Raw genomic sequence first — 19,473 nt, forward strand, 5'->3', positions numbered from 1 at the left:
ATTCATAACACCATGTGCCTCACACATTAATACGTGACCCCTCACATAATGGCAACATTGGGGGTTAACACATTCAATCTTGGCTTTGAGGACGGAACAATTTAGATTTTCCTCTTTGCATCCTGGCGCTGTTTTTACTGATTTTTTTAAAAATTTTAATTTGACATGACTTTTTTTTTAATCCCATAATGGGATTTTTATTTTTTAACTTTAATGTACTGGCATATATCTATCCATATAAGGTATGTCCCACTGTGAGGAGATCAAAGCGGGCCCCTCCTTCTTATTTTCCCTTTGAATACCACGATCAGCTTTGATCACGCGATTCAATGGGATGGCAGCGGACAGTTTTCTCTAATCTCCGCTGTTACGGTAGGGCTACGGCTGTGTATTACAGGCGTTGCCACGCTCCTGATCGCACGGGGACACTTGCGTGATCAGCATGATTTGATGCGGCTACCAGCTTAGAATTGCATAACATGAATTGAAATGTTTGCGGGGGCACAGTATCGAAATAGTATAGAAATTTCGATGCATTGTGCATCCCTAGGAGGGAGTGCCCTTATATATAATCCTGATAAATACTGCGTACATTGTTTTACCATCCAAGTTAGTGTGGATGTATTAATTTTGTCAACAGAACGAAGAGTCTTTCAAATCAATTTACAAGAACACAATTGCATCATTATGGCCAGGAGAAAAAGTTTGATGGTGGCCACCCTACCCTCACCTCCTATTGGTGACATTAGCAGCCGCTCCACAATAATCTCCAATTCCAGCTGACATACACTGCTCCTGCCTAGGCGAGAACCAGCATATAGTCATACCTCCCAACCTTTCCGACTTCAGAGGGACAGTCCCGGATTCCGGTCAGTGTCTCGCTGTCCCGGGCGGCTGGTGGTATGTCCCAGATTCAACTAGATCTGTGTCCTCTATGGGGGCATGATACTTTATGGGGGCAGCTATTTGGCATTATACGGTGTGGGAGGCAATATAAAAAGGTATACTGTGTGCGAGGCAGCTATAGAGGAATTATAACGTGTACGGGTTCTATAGGTGCATTATACTGTATGGGCTGAACCGAGCGTGTATGGGCGGGGTTAGAGGCGTGGCTTAAGAAAAAAAATTGCCACATCGGATGTCCCTCTTTGCTATAATTGAAAGTTGGGAGGTATGTATAGATGCCTATTTTTGGTAGAAGAAAAGATTCTGCCCAGATGTCTTCAGGACATGTTAGCAGCTCCCACAGGGCCAGCTGGTTCCATAAGAGGACTGGATGATATGTAATTGAGCAGTGACAATGATGCTTTTACTCACACTAAGGGTATGTTCACATGACAGCGCAAAATACGTCGGAAATTACGGAGCTGTTTTCAGGCGAAAACCTTTCCGTTTTTGGCGGCGTCCATTAGGGACATAATTGGAGCGGTTTTTCAATTGAGTCAATGAAAAACGGCTCCAGTTACGTCCCAAGAAGTGTCCTGCACTTCTTTTGACGAGCCGTCTTTTGACAGCGACGCGTAAAATGACAGGTCGTCGGCACAGTACAGCGTAAAACCCAATAAAAGTAATGGGCAGATGTTTGTCGGCGTAATGGAGCCGTTTCTTCAGACATAATTCGGGGCGTAAGACGCCCGAATTACGTCTGAAACTTGGTCGTGTGAACATACCCTAAGCGTTAAGCTACACTGGTGATTTTTTATTTACAGTGAAAAAGAAAATGCACAGTAGCGGAGCTGTATACCTGCATTGTAGAGGATGGTTGAGAAATTATTCAATACAAATCCCATGCCAGAAAGATCATATTGTACATAACGGAAGCTCATGCATAAGTTGATGAGCTGGGCCCCAATGCCAAATCTGTAACAGGATCCCCAGTTGACATGTCATTTATAGTATTGCTGTATTCTTGTGTAAGAGAAGGATCTCTGGGCCCCCTATATGTACACCCTGTGAGAGCATCTGGATGTAAACAATAATGTTTTTATTCACTGGCAGCAAGCAGAGATCTTAAACTACGAAGAGGTAAAACACAAAGTACATTAGAACGCAGCTAAACTTTATCGTGCACTAAATAAGCAGGATTTAAAACTGGAAAAGCTCATTAAAGTTAAATGCAAGTCCTGCAAGACATTGCATACTATCAGGAGAGATTAATCTGTTACCCTGTCTGTGAATGCCCTAATTATGCAGGTCTAAAAGATCGCCCACGTAGCTCAGGCCTAAGGCCTAAAACTGTAAACATTGCACATTTACGGACCTCTATAATGACAGCAGGTGCCATTGTGCCATCTCCTCAATAGCGTATAACAAGAATACAAGACCATCTGTTTATTTCCTATGTACAGCCAAAATAACAATGGGACGCGAAGCAAAGCTTGATCTGATGTGCTGGACCGGTTCCACGTCTACACGTCACAATACATGCCCTATAATACCCCAAATTAAATAAGTGACATTTACATAAGAGGTCCCCTGCAGACCACTCCAAAAAATTATATGGTGTCCATTACTATAAACACTTTCTTTCTGTGCCCTTGCCCTGTTCCTGACTGTTCACTCCATCACCGCTGCCAGGTAGGCAACAAGTATGAATTCTCCACATGAACATCGCTGTGCTTCAGAGTGTTTAATGTGCACTACAAGGATAAGCATGCCCTGTACCGGTCAACATTATAAATATGCAAGAAGTTTTGACAGGGCATTCAGTCGAGTTCACTCCTGTGCTCCCTTCCCCCTTGACATCAATACGACAACAGAAAGAATGGTAACACCCATTTGTTTGTTTCTTCATACATTTCCAGGAGGAATAACAGAGGAATGGCAAAATGCAGAGTTCTAAGAAAAGATGCTTCAGAAGTGTTTAATGGGGAAGGCAAGTATCCATTAAAACAGACATGTCAGGAGAGGAGACAGCTCCTCTAAGAATTTTGTATGTTTGCTGTCTCTGCGACAGACTGTTTAGGTGTAAATATATTATATATGTATTTTGTGCATTATGCCTTCTGTCCCCCATATACTTGCACTTCAAAGATGTTGCATTTAAACAACACTTCATCACCCGTGAAGGAGACCTCCTATGGAAAGGACTATAGAAATGGTGGCAGACATACCTTGTTCAGCCATTCAGCTCTTTCAATGTCAGGAAAATGGACCTATAAAATACAAAAAGGATGAAAAACCATGAGAAGAAATATAGAATTTACAAAATTACAAAACAATACATAATAATGAAATGTAAGTTGTTGTATGAGATTTTATAGTTATCAATCCAAACACATTACATGGAGGTTTCCGTTCAGGAACCAAAATTAGGGTTGCCTTCATAGACCTATAAAACGCGTGGGCATTTATAATGTGGTCACTAATAAAAGCACACAGACTGCCCAACACATTGCCTGCCTATTGCCTCCATCCATAGGACACGTAAGCCTGGGGTAAGCATTTTACCTCACCGCTTCCCAATGACTTCTGGCACGGTTACCATTTATCTAAAGGTGGCTTCAGCATAGACATTTGTGGCATTTTGCTGGGATATGCCTCAAACATCCGACCATTGTAATCCCTGTCAATCGTAGAAGCAAGTGGCAGCAGCACTAGCAAAGCCACGTCATCTCCAGTCAGCTACACTTTGCTTTTTCTGGGCAGCCACGGACTATAATCGGCCAACCATTCTAGCAACTAGCAGTGGCCATAATGGATGCGCACCATTAAATGTGATCTCTCCACGTAAGGGTTACATTGACAATATAAAACTCCACCGATAGCTTACAACAACTGAAAACAGCCAGACTATAAGATAAAGCCATTTTTAGAGGTTGTCTTTAATTTCTGGACGATACTACAGTCTTTAAGGTCGGGATTACAAATCATACTAATCATTTAGAAATAGAGGCAAGTGAATATGTTGGAAAAACTTGGCCACAGCTTCTTTGTTATAGATCTATTAAATAACAACTTTTCAAACATCGACTATTTAATTAACATAAAACCGGCTCAGTCAAAAGCTCGAGCCTAAATGTAACCAGATTTTCCCACTCATTACCGCTGAGCAGCTCCCCTCCCCCTTCTAATAAAAGCTGTAACAAATGGAGTCCGTTAACACGGCAGATTTTACGTGACGGGCCCCATCGCAAAATTATACAGAAAGATTCTTCCTCCCATTGACTTCAATGGGAGGTTTGACGCTTCTTTTTCCTGCTAGCTAAAAAAAAAAAAAATAGCGTCCAACTCCCATTGAAATGAATAAGGTGAAGGATTTTGCGGTGGGTTCCGCTGCAAAATTTCCACCGTGTGAACCGAGCCTAATATACATGTAATACATTTAATCCTTCCTGACCTATAAAGAGCGAAATTAGGGTGGGCAGTTGCAGTCTTCAGGCAACGCGCCGTTGGTCTGACCCGAACAGCCGCACATTCTGACATAAAACCGAACATGGTGCCTTGATCACACCTTCCACCCAAATCGCAGGCCCGTTACTGGGCCATCTAAAATGCTTTCTCCTGGGTGCAGGACCCAATTAGCGCTATTACTAGAGTAAATAATTCTTCCCGACCGAGACGGCGGGAAAGATTTTTGTCACAAAATAAATCAACTAAAAAAAAGGGACCACAGGGATGATTGTAATCCTATGTGGGTTCTTCCTAAATGGTCCGAGACTCCCTCATTCTGCGTAAATTCGGTCCACTGAGAATTAAGGCCCCATGCACACGAACGTATTCTGCGGGTGAATTGCGGCCCCATGCACACAACCGTTGTTTCCACAGTCCATGTATTGCCCAGGAGCCTGGACCACACAAAAAGAACAGACATTTCTTATTATGGCCGTGTTTTGCGGACCAGGCTCATAGAAATTAATGCACGCGGCCTGCGATTTGCAGCCGGCTCGCGGGTGACTCGACGGCCGTCCGAGCCGCAAATCACGGCCGTGCACATCACTATGGTCGAGTGCATGAGGCCCAAGACTTTTCTGGTCTTCGAATACAGAGTAAAAATAAATAAAAAAAGGCTTTTGTAATGAAAGTGAAATCAATGGCACTTTACTTAGAAGATTTTATTGAAAATTCTGTTTGAATTGGAAGGGGTACAAGCTCAGACACCAAGTGAAGTGATTAGTTAATTTCGCCTTTGATGTATTTCACCCTGTTTAGTTTGCCATCTAATAGAAGTTATAGGAGATTTAAAAAAAAAATTTAAAAATAAAAATAAAAAAAAAGGAGGAGAAAGCTTTTTTTTCCAGAAGCAGCTCCTTTCTTCTCCATAGGTTGTGCCTGGTATTGCAGCTCAGCTCCATTCACATTAATAGGGATGAGCTGCAATACCAGGCACAGCCTATATAGAAAGAGTTGTGCTGTGACTGGGGTGGGGGGGCTTTCATTAGATTTTTAGTACAACCTTTTTAAGCAGTCTAATAAAATGAGATGTCTACAATAGCTGCAATATCTCCAAGGTCTGACCCACATTGTGCTAGAAGCCAACCGCTCCCTAATGGTCACAAACCTTATGGTTCTTCAACCATGAGCTTTTCCAACAGTTTTGGATTAGTCTGAAACACTTGACGGCCCAGCATAGATGATCAGTACTTTTACAGGTTTACATGTGATTATTGCACTGGGCCAAAATCTGGCACTTAAAACAGGAACATTACACCTAAACACTTATCTACTTTGTAGAGCAGTTGCAATCGTTCGTTCCCTATATATTGCCACTTCAAGCTAAGGAGAGACTGCTGTAGTGTTTTTTTCAATGAGTTTACTTTATATATTTCTTCTACACCAATGGGACTCCCAGCGATCGGCAAACCGTGACCCGCCGAGTCCTGCAATGAAGCGAGATGATGCGCATGCGTGTCTACCGTTTTATTTGTTCTCTATGGGATTGACGAAGACAGTGTAGAGAATGAATAGAGCAGCGGACATGCCTATGCACTAGTTCCTTGCAGGACTCGGTGTTAGATCTCCTGCTCGCTAGGGGTCTCAGTCAGACCCCCAGCGATCAGATACTGATCACCTATCCTGCAGATAGGTGATAAATACTTTTGATTGGATGACCCCTACAACTTATTGTATAACAATGCAATTTAAGAAAAGTGAAGCGTGGACACATCTGTAGCTAGGAATTCAGAACGAAGAGTGGCGCAAACACACAGCGCGCTCGACTCCATTACCGCCATGAATGCGGACAAGTCACCTATGGAGCAGTCTTCCCTCCCTCCGTGAGAAAACGTGATAACATTATGCCAGATTCCCCCAACAATGTAGACGTTGCCATGCATATTATGCTACGTAAAGCTAAAGCTAGGCTTTTCATACTCCGTACGGCTGTGGTATTACTAAATATAGCAGTAGTTGACTTTGCTTATCATGGCACACGTTTAATTATTTAACATACTGAACTGGAACATTGGCTTCTCAGGATCAACACGGATATGATCTGCTGCTGGTCATGTCCTAGAATTAAAGGCCGCAGTGCAAACTGCTCATATCTGCAAATTGAGGTCACATTTAAGGATATAAAAAGATAAAAAGTCACATTGAACAGGGTTGAAGAGACCAGTGTAACATTTATTTTGAGTGGGATTCAATTAGTCAGTCACAAGGCAGAGCAGAAAACTATTTTTTGGACAGTCCCCCCTCCTCACCTTTCCAACATCAGGAGGACGGGGGGGGGGGGGGGGGGGGCTGGAGGATGGTGTAGTCCCTGCTGGATAGTCAGATTTCCCGGTTAGTGAGCAGGCCTGCCCAGGTTGTGTGCAAGTACTTGGCATGTTAGAGCGGAGGGAGTACTTTGAATGGAGCTGTACGTGGCAGATTTACTTATTTTCTTCCTGCCTGACATATGGAGCAAGTGTGGTGTGCAAATAGGCTTAGGCTGCATTCACATACTGCAGTAATGTAAAACCATGTCAACAGCACACTTCAAAATCAGTGGAAAGAAAAGGCTTAAAAGAAAACCAAAAACTATGTGGGTGCTACTGTGGTTTTAATGCGATTGCAGTTCCGGTTTTGAAGAGTTGTAGTAAAATGTGGTCAAGGTGAATACAAGTCCTAAAATGCTTGAACTGGCGTGCTGCAGTTTTCAAGATCGAATGCAAGGGGTTGTCCAGGCTGGGGGCTGTTTTATACTGATGACCGATCCACTGCGATTCTTTGAGTGCTGAGCCCAGGAAAAACTCTTAAAGTCACTGTCCATAAATAGACTGGGATGTCAGGGCTTTCAACTATGGCGTTCCATCGCATCGCAAGATCTCTGGCCGGAGGCTCCTGTCTTGGAAAAGCCCTTGACGTCACTGTCCATATATGGACAGAGACGTCAGGGGCTCCTCCAGAAGTGTAATCCATGGCCAGAGCGTCAGCAATGCTCTGGCAGGGGATAGCGCTCCTAGAAGGAGTCCCTGACATCACTATCCATATATGGACAGAGACGTAAAGGACTCCAGCTAGAAGCGGAATCCCCGACCAGTGTGTCGGCAATTGGGAGTTTCAGTGGCACCTTCTGCAGTGGGCACTAATGTTTTCAGGGGGTTGGAGGAGGGAAAAAAAACAAAAAAAAAAGGGAATTAAAAAGGGTAAATAAACGTTTGACAAGCTTCTGACAGGTCATTGTGACATGTCAGAAGTTTTGATTGGTGGGGTCCGAGCACTGAGACCCCCACCAAATCGCTAAAACGAAGCGGCAGAGGTACTCGTGCAAGCGCTCAACCGCTTAGTCTCTGTTCTGCTTTTTCCGGAAATCAATGTATCGGAGTACAGGCTTAATAGAAAGTCTATGAGCCCGTACTCAGTTTCTGTTCGGCTTTTTCCAGAAAGTCGATGTATCTAAGCGGCTCAGCGGTCACACGAGTATTTCTGCCAATTTGTCGGTTTAGTGATTGGTGGGGGTCAGACCTCCACCAAAACTTGACATGTCAGAAGTTTGTCAAACGTTTAGTTACCCTTTAAGGCCCCATGCACACGAACGTGTTTTTGCGTCCGCAATTCCCCCGCAAATCCACGGGAGAATTGCGGACCCATTCATTTCTATGGGCCCATACACACTATCCGTGTTTTCACGGGTCTCCGCATGTCCGCAAATCCGTGCCGCAGAAACTCAGGACATGTCTTATTACGGCCCGCAAATTCGATGCGGACATGCCCATAGAAGTCAATGGGCCCGTGGAAAATGCGGGTACACCTCCGTGTATCAATCACAGTTTGCGGATTTGCGGAAGTGTTGCTAGGCGACGACCGGGAATGAGTTCTGTTGTCATCCTGTTTTACCTAGGCTTTTTTTTTTTTTATCCGCATTTTGCGGATTACATATGGATGAACTGCGGAGGACATTTCACGGAACACTGTCCTGGAATTTGCGGACCAGAAAAACACTACGGTCGTGTGCATGAGGCCTCAATCTTTTATTTGAACGGCCATTAAAAAAACAAAAAAACAAAAACAAAAAAAACAAAAAGACAGACAGACAGACTGGAAATGGATGACAATTTGGCACACTGACGCAAAACAGCCATGAAAAAAAAAAAACGGACAGTTCATTAGTTTTTAAATGGTCTTTTTTTTTTTTTTTTTTTTTCAGTCATGTGACTGTAGCCTAACACAACAGGTTTTACAACTATGAAATGTACACCGACTCCAACTGCAGCTTCAAAATAAGAAAAAAGTTAAAATAAAAAAAAATACACAATCACCATTTTGGAAGTTATTTTTTTGGGTTGAGAAAATGTATTCCAATAAATACATTTTCTCTAAGTATCCTGATTTACACGGTGATGTGAAGCCTGATGTTACCATTTTACTACAGTAAATTTGTGGTTACCGATTATACATGAGCCGTTTATGTCGGACGGTGGAAAACTAGAGTCGGAAGTTTAGCCTGCAGACTCCGCCCTGGTGAAGGCGTAGCACGGTCATTTTCATAAGTTAGTTTCTCTAAACAGGTTACACATCGGGATGTCTTAATTTTGGGAATCATTGTTCACCTCAAAGTTATTTTGTAAAATAACATACATTTTTACCAAAAACCGCAGAGGGTTTGCCCAACCATTTATCAGGTAGCGGACACCCCTGTGACCATGATCAGCTGTTACCGTGGAGATAACTACTGGAAATATACCGGAGATCTATTAACTAGAGTAAAACGATAAATTGATGAACTGGATCTAATAATTTTGGCAGATAAAGAGAAGTAATGCAGAAAAAGGTTATAAAAAGAGTCTATAGCGCCACATAATGGATGTAATCCTATTATTCGTGTGCACTATTAGGGTATGTTCACACGCAAACGTAAAATACGCCTGAAATTACGGAGCTGTTTTCAGGGAAAACAGCTCCTTAATTTCAGACGTAATTGCTGGTACTCGCGTTTTTCGCGGCGTCCATTACGAACGTAATTGGAGCGGTTTTTCAATGGAGTCAATGAAAAACTGCTCCAATTACGTCCCAAGAAGAGACATACACTTCTTTGAGGCGGCTGTCTTTTTACGTAAAAAAAAAGCCCGTCTGCACAGAACACCGTAAGACCCATTGAATTCAATGGGCAGATGTTTGTCGACGCATTGGAGCAGTTTTTTCGGGCGTAATTCCAGGCGTAAAACGCCTGAATTACGTCCGCAAATAGGGTGTGTGAACATACCCTTAAGGTATGTTCACACGCACGGTTTTCAGACGTAATTCGGGCATTTTACGTCTGGAATTACGCCTGAAAAAAAACTGCTACATTACGCCTACAAAGATCGGACCATTGCTTTCAATGGGTTTTACGATGTTCTGTTCCCACGAGGTGTAATTTTACGCGTCGCTGTCAAAAGACGCCCGCGTCAAAGAAGTGCATGTCACTTCTGAGCAGTTTTTCGTTGACTCCATTGAAAAACAGCTCCAATAATGTTCGTAAAATACGCTGCGAAGAACGCGAGTAGTTACAAAAACGTCTGAAAATCAGGAGCAGTTGTCAGGCGAAAACAGCTCCGTAACTTCAGACGTATTTTGCTACTGCGTGTGAACATACCCTTAGGATATGTTCACATGGCCTATTTAAACGCCCGAAAAATCGGAAGCAGAACACCTCTAAACATCTGTCCATTGATTTCAATGGGAAAAACGGCACTCCGTTCCGATGGGCCATTTTTTACGCGGCCGTTTTAAAAAAACGGCCGTGTAAAGAAAAACGGCCGCGAAAAAGTAGTGCAGGTCACTTCTTGGAGCAGTTTTTCATAGACTATGGAAAACCGCCGCGAAAATCGTGCATGGCTTAAAAAAACTTCTGAAAATCAGGAGCCGTTTTCCCTTGAAAACAGCTCCGTATTTTCAGAAGTTTTTTTGAGTTTGCGTGTGAACATACCCTAGGGTATGTGACAACAAATAAAAAAAAAAAGTCTCAAAATATGGGGCTGTTTTCAAGTGAAACCAGCTCCTGATTTTCAGACGTTTTTTGTTTTTTTTTAAATCAAACTCGCGATTTTCACTGCGTTTTTAACGGCCGTTTTTGGAGCGGTTTTTCTATAGTCTATGAAAAACTGCTCCAAATACGGCTGAAGAAGTAACCTGCACTTTTTCGCGGCAGTTTTTTTTTACGCAGCCAGTTTGAAAAAAAAAACCAAAAAAAAACGGACCACGTAAAAAACGCCCCGTCGGAACAGAACACAGTTTTTTCATTGAAATCAATGGGCAGATGTTTGGAGGCCGAAAACAGTGTGCACATACCCTTACTAAGTAGAAGGGTCTAGAAATTCACCAGGTACCAGCAACACCTTCCAGTTCTAGGTTCTGCCCACAGAACGTGTCTCCTTACAATGCCAGCACCGCGTCATACCAGGATCCCTGCGGACAATACTATGAATCATGAAGTGCAGTTGAAAAACCAAGTGCCCCACCCAGAGAGCTCGCAAAGCCAGTCTGTTTCCTTTCTGAGTCATACCATTACTACGCTGCAGCCCGGCAAGTCTCACCGACCCAGGTCTCCAAGTACACGACTATTGTAAACAGAGCTGTAAGCAAAGCTTGTGGTAGAGCGCTGCGTATTCCTCAAAACGTATACGATTCAGTTATAGAAAACAAAAGCCTAGAAGAGAAGCATTTAAAGTGACCTCAGACGTGGACGTTCTGCAGACCGTACATCCGAATGCAGAAAGAGATGACGACACAATGTGGACCTCAGAGAATCAGCACAAGGTGTATAGTAACTGTAGCAAGGAATCACTATACATTCACCGCTATGAGACTCTGGAGGTTTTGAAAAGGGCTTCGCTGCAATACCAGACACAGCCTATGGACAAGAGTGGAGCTGTTGCTGGAAAAAAAAAAATATAAAAAAATATATATATATATATTTATATATTTATTTCTGTCCCACAAACCCATTAGTCATTGTGAAAAAAAATGTAGGCCCATAATGCTTTGCAGTGGACACATCATAGAACTGTTGTACACTTTGGACAAGCCCTCTGATTATGTATAGGCCTTGCTCACACGGCGCTAAAATAAAAAAAAAAGCCAGATGTGTAAACAGGTCAAACTATAGCGTTTTTGCAAAGAACTTTTTAAAATACAGGCATTTTTGTTGCATTTGTTGCGTTTCGTGCACATTTTTGCAGCGTACTTACAACTCCCATTGACTATGGGAATTAGGCGCGTTTTTCACAAAAAAAACACGTCGTATGCACTACAAAGTGCTTTCCAATTGACATCAATGGGAAGCTTAAAGCATGCGTTTAACGAGTTTTTTGGTGCGTAAAACCCACGTGGAATACACGCTGTGTGAACAAGTCCTTACATGAGGCCCGTATTCCCTGTGAGCACATCTTGCGTCTCAGTAGTTGTCACTCCTTTAGATCTCATGCACAAAGCCCATGGTGCCCATAGCCTGATATGGAGGGGAGACTGGCCTTTCATAATTTGGAGTAAGAAGAATTTATATAATCTGAGGCACACGCCCTCTTAATAAATTAGGCGCATCTCTGGCCATCTGTGCGCGAAAAAAAAAAAAAAAAGCTTGCACAATAATTATCCCCAATTATCTGGCATAACATCGTAAATTTATCAGGCTGTAACAGCCCTACCCCCTTTCGCTAATCCACACCCACTATTTGAAAAGTGGAGGTGAAGAATAAAATTTGGCATAGAGATCTTCATAGATTCCCCCCAGTGTATTTTTTTTTTTCGTTCAGTGAGGAAAAAATAAAATAGGGGTGTGACGTAATCCAGGGATATCCCCCCCCCCACCCCTAGAAGCCTTCCCTTAGGGCACAACCAAACCATACAGTGCAACAGAGTGCTACGGTCTAGAATATGTACCCATAGGAACGGTCGCCGTACGGTCTCGATACATTTGGCAATGCCGTGTGTAGGAGCCCTTAGACGCATTACAAGTATGCTGCGTAGCAAATCCATCCAATGATATTTATTACAATTTAGGGCTCATTCAGACGTGTGAATCTCATCTGTGTGCTGGGAGTTGAAACAAAGCACACTGACCCATTCAATGGGGCTATTCACACATGCGTTGTTTTTCATGCAGCGCGTGTCCGTTGCCGGGAAACTCACTGCCTATATTGGCGCATTTTCACACAACTAAGTCAATGGGTGTGTGAAAACCACGGACAGCACATCCGTGTACTGTCCATGTTTCACGCATCACTTACATTGAAAAAACGCAAGACAGATTTACGCATGTAAATGTAGCCTTACACTATAATTCTTCTAAATACACTTTATGAAATATGTAAGAGTGTGACATAAGTGACTTATTTCATATGGGCATTATGCCCAGTAAGCAGGGTCGGCGTCAGCACCCAGGCAAGTGCCGGAGCCCACTACCCTTTTGGGGGCCCCACTCGGCCGCCGTAGGCACGGCTTCACTGTCCATATATTGACAGTGATGTCCGGAGGAGAGACGGGAGTCCCAGGCAGAGCGCTAGCGTCTCTGCTCCGGCACTCTCTCTGGCTCTGGGGAAGTTCCTGCCATCACTGTTCATATATGGACAATGTTGTCAGGAGCAGAGCAGTGTCCCAGGCAGAGCGCTACTAGCGCTCTGCCTGGGACTTTGCCTTGGACTCCTGCTCTGCTCCTGACATCACGGTCCATATACGGCTAGTGATGTCAGGGGCAATGCCAGAGTGCTAGTAGTGCTCTGCCTAGGACTATGGCTCTGTGGTGTGACGTCAGGGGCTTCTCCTGAAGCTGAATCCCCAGCCAGAGCGTTGGCAATGCTCTGGCTGGGAATTCCACTCTTAGAGTGAACCCCAAAGGCGCCACCTACAGGGGAGGGAGGGAGGGGGGGAGAAAGCCGTGTGGCGCCACCTACAGGGGAGGTGGTGGGGGGGGGAAGCCGTGTGGCGCCACCGACAGGGAGGAGGAGGAGGGAAGCCGTGTGGCGCCACCGACAGGGAGGAGGAGGGAAGCCGTGTGGCGCCACCGACAGGGAGGAGGAGGAGGGAAGCCGTGTGGCGCCACCGACAGGGAGGAGGAGGAGGGAAGCCGTGTGGCGCCACCGACAGGGAGGAGGAGGAGAGAAGCCGTGTGGCGCCACCGACAGGGAGGAGGAGGGAAGCCGTGTGGCGCCACCGACAGGGAGGAGGGGGGAGCCGTGTGGCGCCACCGACAGGGAGGAGGGAGCTGTGTGGCACTACATTTATGGGGATACAAACTGGGGGCCTAACTTCTATATGGGGGCACAAAGTGACGTTTTCTGCCATTTTACTGCCGCCGTGAGTTCCCCCACAATGGAGCCTACTAGGATTGTGTCGCCCAAGGACCCATGTAAACCCGGAACAGGCTCTGCCAGTAAAAAAAGTTCTTGTCGCCTGGAATAAAATTAGCAATTTCGACACTATGTAGTAGAATGACAATTGCGATTAAAAAAACTTTCTAAAAAAAAAAAACAAAAAAAAAAACTCCACAATAAAATCCCAATAGTTGAAGTTTATTGTTTATTAGCAACCATGTAAAACATAACAGTAAATAAACAGATAATATAATTTCACGGTGTTCCATTTTGTTTATCCTTGGCTCCAGTTTCTGTGTTGTGTAACCTTTGTTCGGTTGTTGTTTTTTTTGCATGTAATGATCTGTTTCTAGAAGTGTGGTTCAACAGTGGGGGGCAGGTTCACAGACGCCCCTGGGCCCATGTTCGGTTATTGCGGTGAACGTAATTGTATCGTTGTAGTAACGGACAATCTCTTCCTGTTTGCACAACGGATCCAACCTCATTTTAACCTTATTTTCTCCAAATCAGACAGAAGAAAAATCAAGCAAGAAGAAAACAAGAGGCAGAGTGACCTCTGAAGGCCATTTCTATACGGGAAAGTATTTTCTAACCAAGACATTGTCATGACCAATCAAACGTTACATTTCCGAGTTATAAAAATCCCTTTATTATGAAGAGCAACGCAGGATAACCCCATAGATTGCAATCACATTGATTTTAGGCTACATTCACATGTTTTAGCATCCCATTAAGGGGTTTTCCCATAATCATTATTTTTCGCCTATCTACAGGATAGGTGACAATCATCGGTGGGGGTCCGACACTGGTACCATCGATCACGAGAACGGTTGGTCAGACTCCCCCACTGATCAGATATAGATCACGTATCCTGTGGATAGGTGAAATATTGATTATAGGAAAACCCCTTTAGGCGCAATGCACAACTATTTTTCATCCATCCGTAGATACGGATCCATAGTCAGCCAAAAAACCATCCGCATATACGGAAGGGTGTCTGTAAATACGGTCCGTAATGCATCTGTATTTACAGTTCCACAAAAAACAGGGAGGAATCAGTATAGCAATGCTTCTGTAATTACAGACGGCTACAGATACACATCCGAAGCCATCCGCAATTACGGAAGCCCCCATAGACTTCTATGGGGAGTCAGTACCGTAATTACAGACACAAAAAAAAGGGACATGTTCTATCATTTCAACGGCACGAACACCCATCTGTAAAAATACGGAAAGGTGTCCGTAGACCATAGAAATTAATGGACCCGTGATTACGGATGAAAAAGTTGTGTGCATGGGGCCCTAAAGGGGTTGTCCACTACTGAACAGATGACCTATCCACCGCATAGGTCATCAGTAAATCGTGTGGGTCCGACCCCTGTACCGTTAAGCCGCTCCGGCTGCCGGATGTTACGACCCATTATGAGATGTACGGAGCGGGAAGCAGTTGGTCCGTACATTGCATAGCGGCCGTCCTGCAGCTATGCTCCTATTCACTTGAACGGAATGGCCGAGACTGTTCCGTCAAAAACTGACAGAAGTACATGGCCCCATAGAAATGAATGTGTCAGTAAGATATCCGTTAAAACAAAACGGATAGAAAACTGAAGAAAATAACTGAAGTGGGCACGAGACCTTAACCATGACAAAAGACTGAAAAGGAAAATAATAAAATAAATACACAGTGACGTTTGAAGAGGAAGCTAGTGTAATGTGAAAGGGCCTGCTCACATCAGTGTTCTGTTGCTCTGCTTCGTCAGAGGCGAAGTGCAACAAAAATACCAGTTTCGGCACCCGACGAAACTTATTAATTTTAATGGGTTCTGTAGGGTTTCCATCATTTCACTGGAAACAATGGCACTGCAAGCTGCACTATGGTTTCCAGCGTTCTGGACCGGATCTGTGATGGAGGCCCCTAAAGGAACCTCCAACACAGATGTGAACAGGCCCTTTAGATAGGAGAGGGAGAGAGATAAGAACCTCTTTGGTCCTGTTCACATCACGTTTATAGCCTTCCGTCATATACCTCCAACGGAGGCTGAAAAGTATCCCACTTGGTGACGTATTCCACTGTAAACCTATGCAAACACCCCCCTGGGCTCTGGCCAGGGACTGCCATCCTGGGGGAGCCTTTTAAGTCACTCGATACAAACAGCACAGGATGGGCTTCATTAACACCGATTATGCATCAAGTCTTCTGTTCTGTTGTATTGCTGGTTTATTTCTCAGAGCGCCATGCACAGGATACTCTGGTCCGGTTCAGTGTACACAGCCCAATGACTGAGCACTTCTTTATTTACCACATACTCGGCTTCACTAACCCTTCCTGGCTAAGAGGAGAATATAAAGATCTGCCAGGAAGAAATTCCTTAGAAAGGTGAGGCTGAATACAGTGATTAGAGCTCTCCTATGCCATGTCCTAGTAGCACGAGACTCAGAAAATGACACAAACGCAGCAGAAATCAATTTGTCATTTATCAAAAGTCATCATGACGTGTTTTACATAGGACTGCAGGTTTACTTTACAACATCATCCTTAGGGTATGTTCACACACTAGACTGAAAATCAGGAGCGGTTTTCGCTTGAAAACAGCTCCGTGTTTTTAGACATTTTTGTAGCAACTCGCATTTTTGAAGCGGTTTTTCAATGAAGTCAATGAAAAACGGCTCCAAAAACGTCTTGCACTTTACGCGGCGTCTTTTGAAAACGACGCATAAAATTACGTTTCGTGGGAACAGAACACCGTAAATCCCATTGCAAGAAGTGGGCAGATGTTTGGAGGCGTAATAGTGACTTTTTTCAGGCGTAATGCGAGGCGTAAACGGCCCGAAATACGTCTGAAAACACAGAGTGAGAAGACTCAATGTTTTCTCCTGAAGGATGCACCTGTGTGGTCGTCCGGAGATGGAGATGGAGAAGAAGAAGAAAGAAGATTTGACAAAACCTGAATTCCAGTTCTATTTGGTTATAAACTCTCCATTATTTATGCCTGGCTGGGTTGAGTATGAATGTAACAGGATCCGGAGGGCACGGTTCAGGTCTGTCCGTAGCAGTTCATCACCATTCATTAAGGAGGTGGCAAATCTACAAAGCTGTACTTATGACAAGGTGCTAACCCCCTGGGAGCTGCTAGTCACCCGCATTTCAGCATTATGCTCGTGTATGATCAGAATCTTGTGACGGGCTAGCTGTAGTGGTATGGGGCGAAACAGAAAGCTAATAAAAGACCCCAACAAAAGAGCTTTTACTCACCAATATGCACTTGAGAAATTAAAGGGGTATTCCCAATTTAGACACCGGATGTGCTATAAATACTTAGATGAGAGCTGGGACCCAAGCTTATTTGGAAAGTGGAGGGTCACCCAACCCCCGTTTTGACTGGTGGAGCAGCCACTGATTCCAGACGGGGACTATTGGAGAGGGGGCATGCAGGCGGTTCCATCTATTCTATTCCCATAGAAATTAAAAAAACCAAAAAAAAACAAACTACTAGTTTCCGCCTGGAATCTGCGGCTTGAACCTCCTCACCAGGCCGGGGGGGGGGGGGGTGACTTCGGTCCTTGATATGGCTTTGTTATTCAGACAACTGTATCGCAGTGACTTGGGAGTGCTAAAAATAAATAAATTTAAAAATCAGCAATTCGCTGTGTGTAAATTGTGGTCATAGAATATTAAAAGAAAAGAAAAGGAATTGCCATGCAGAAGGATCTAAGTCGTGTGCCTATTTTAATATTTGACTATGATGATTGAGATCATTGCAATACTGAATAATCACCACATGGGAGGATGCGTCATACGCTAGACTCACAATCAGCCTCTATAGTTAGTAGTGATAAGATCACGGAATCGCATGCATTGTAAAGCACGTACAGCCACCTTGTCTTCTACATTCAGAGACATGAGTGATCCCAAGCTACGAAGATGGAGTGCAGCACTGAGGAGCATGGAAGGACCCTTCAATGAAGCAATCGGAGGGACTCCCAGCTCAAGGACACCATCAATGAAAACTTTTAACATGTCTCATAGCTCGTCAGTAATTTCATGACAGGGGAGTAGTCAACTTTAATGACCTGTGGGCCACAGAGGAGGCTCTGAAGGACAACAACATGTGGTCCCCATTGGGCCACAATTCGGACATTGTACATATACCTCTTTGTACACTACATCTAAGGCTGGCCATACACAGGAGATGTATGTCGGCTAAACGCGACAATTTCAGCAGGACCGGCCGACCATCTTATGTGTAAGGCGGCATCCCAACTCTCCTCCGACGGCAGATGTCGAGGGAGAGAAGTGTTGTACATGTGAAATTTAAGCAAGTCGATCATTTTGTTAATTAGATAAGCCGCTGCCAGACGAGTCTGACAGGGGCCCCCCGAGCTATTTGCTTGGGGGGACACATGGTCGCACGAACCCCCAAAATAATTGTATCTATTGTTTTTGATTAGCAATATATTTGTGCTGGAACCCCTTTTCCCTTCTTTTTTCCTTATGTATTAGAATGGTTCTTACCCTGCTGGCATCCCCTACGTAAACTGTGCAGTTGGCACGTGCTGGTTCCAGATGTTTTTATCTCCAGGCAGTTTTTTTCCTGGTTAACCCCTTAATGACCAGCCTATTTTAAACCTTAATGAGCAAGCCATTTTTTACGTTTTTCCATCGTCGCATTCCAAGAGCTATAACCTTTTTATTTTTGCGTCGACATAGCTGTATAAGGTCTTATTTTTTGCGGGACAATTTGTATTTTTTAATAGCACCATTTTGGGGGACATATTTATAGATTAACTTTTATTATCTTTTTTTTTTTTGGGGGAGGGGGGGATAGAAAAAAACCCTGAAATTCTGCCACACTTTTTCGCGTCTTAAAGAGGCTCTGTCACCAGATTTTGCAACCCCTATCTGCTATTGCAGCAGATCGGCGCTGCAATGTAGAGAAGAGTAACGTTTTTTTTGTTGTTTTTTTTAACGAGCATTTTTGGCCAAGTTATGACCATTTTTATATTTATGCAAATGAGGCTTTCTAAAGTACAATTGGGCGTGTTTAAAGTTATGTACAAGTGGGCGTGTATTGTGTGTGTACATCTGGGCGTTTTTACTTCTTTTCCTAGCTGGGCGTTGTGACTAGAAGTGCATGATGCTGACGAATCAGCATCATCCACTTCTCTTCGTTAACACCCAGCTTCTGGCAGTGCAGACACACAGCGTGTTCGAGAGATCACGCTGTGACGTCACTCACTTCCTGCCCCGTGTCGGACAAGCGAGGACACATCGGCACCAGAGGCTACAGTTGATTCTGCAGCAGCATCAGCGTTTGCAGGTAAGTAGCTACATCGACTTACCTGCAAATGCCGATGCAGAATCATCTGTAGCCTCTGGTGCCGATGTGTCCTCGCTCGTCCGACACGATGCAGGACCTGGGGCAGGAAGTGAGTGACGTCACAGCGTGATCTCTCGAGAACACGCTGTGTGTGTCTGCACTGCCAGAAGCTGGGCGTTCTGAAGAGAAGTGGATGATACTTCTCGTCAGAACGCCCAGCTAGTAAAAGAAGTAAAAACGCCCAGATGTACGCACATAATACACGCCCAGTTGTACATAACTTTAAACACGCCCAGTTGTACTTTAGCAAGCCTCATTTGCATAAATATAAAAATTGTCATAACTTGGCCAAAAATGCTTGTTTTTTAAAAAAAAACAAAAATAAAAACGTTACTGTAATCTACATTGCAGCGCCGATCTGCTGCAATAGGAGATAGGGGTTG

The 19,473-nt window shown here is 44.1% G+C and overlaps 1 protein-coding gene across 3 annotated transcripts in view; it reads right to left on the bottom strand.

The window, feature by feature from the left end:
• The window catches only part of ESYT2 (extended synaptotagmin 2), a 110,332-nt gene that overhangs the window by 47,837 nt on the left and 43,022 nt on the right, over positions 1-19,473 (bottom strand). For all 3 annotated transcript variants that reach the window (XM_075827410.1, XM_075827409.1, XM_075827408.1), the window contains exon 2: positions 3,114-3,155. In XM_075827410.1, coding sequence (XP_075683525.1) covers positions 3,114-3,155 — 42 coding nt within the window. The remainder of the gene's footprint in view (positions 1-3,113; positions 3,156-19,473) is intronic.

This window comes from Rhinoderma darwinii, chromosome 5 (assembly GCF_050947455.1).
Source record: "Rhinoderma darwinii isolate aRhiDar2 chromosome 5, aRhiDar2.hap1, whole genome shotgun sequence".
NCBI lineage: Eukaryota > Metazoa > Chordata > Amphibia > Anura > Rhinodermatidae > Rhinoderma > Rhinoderma darwinii.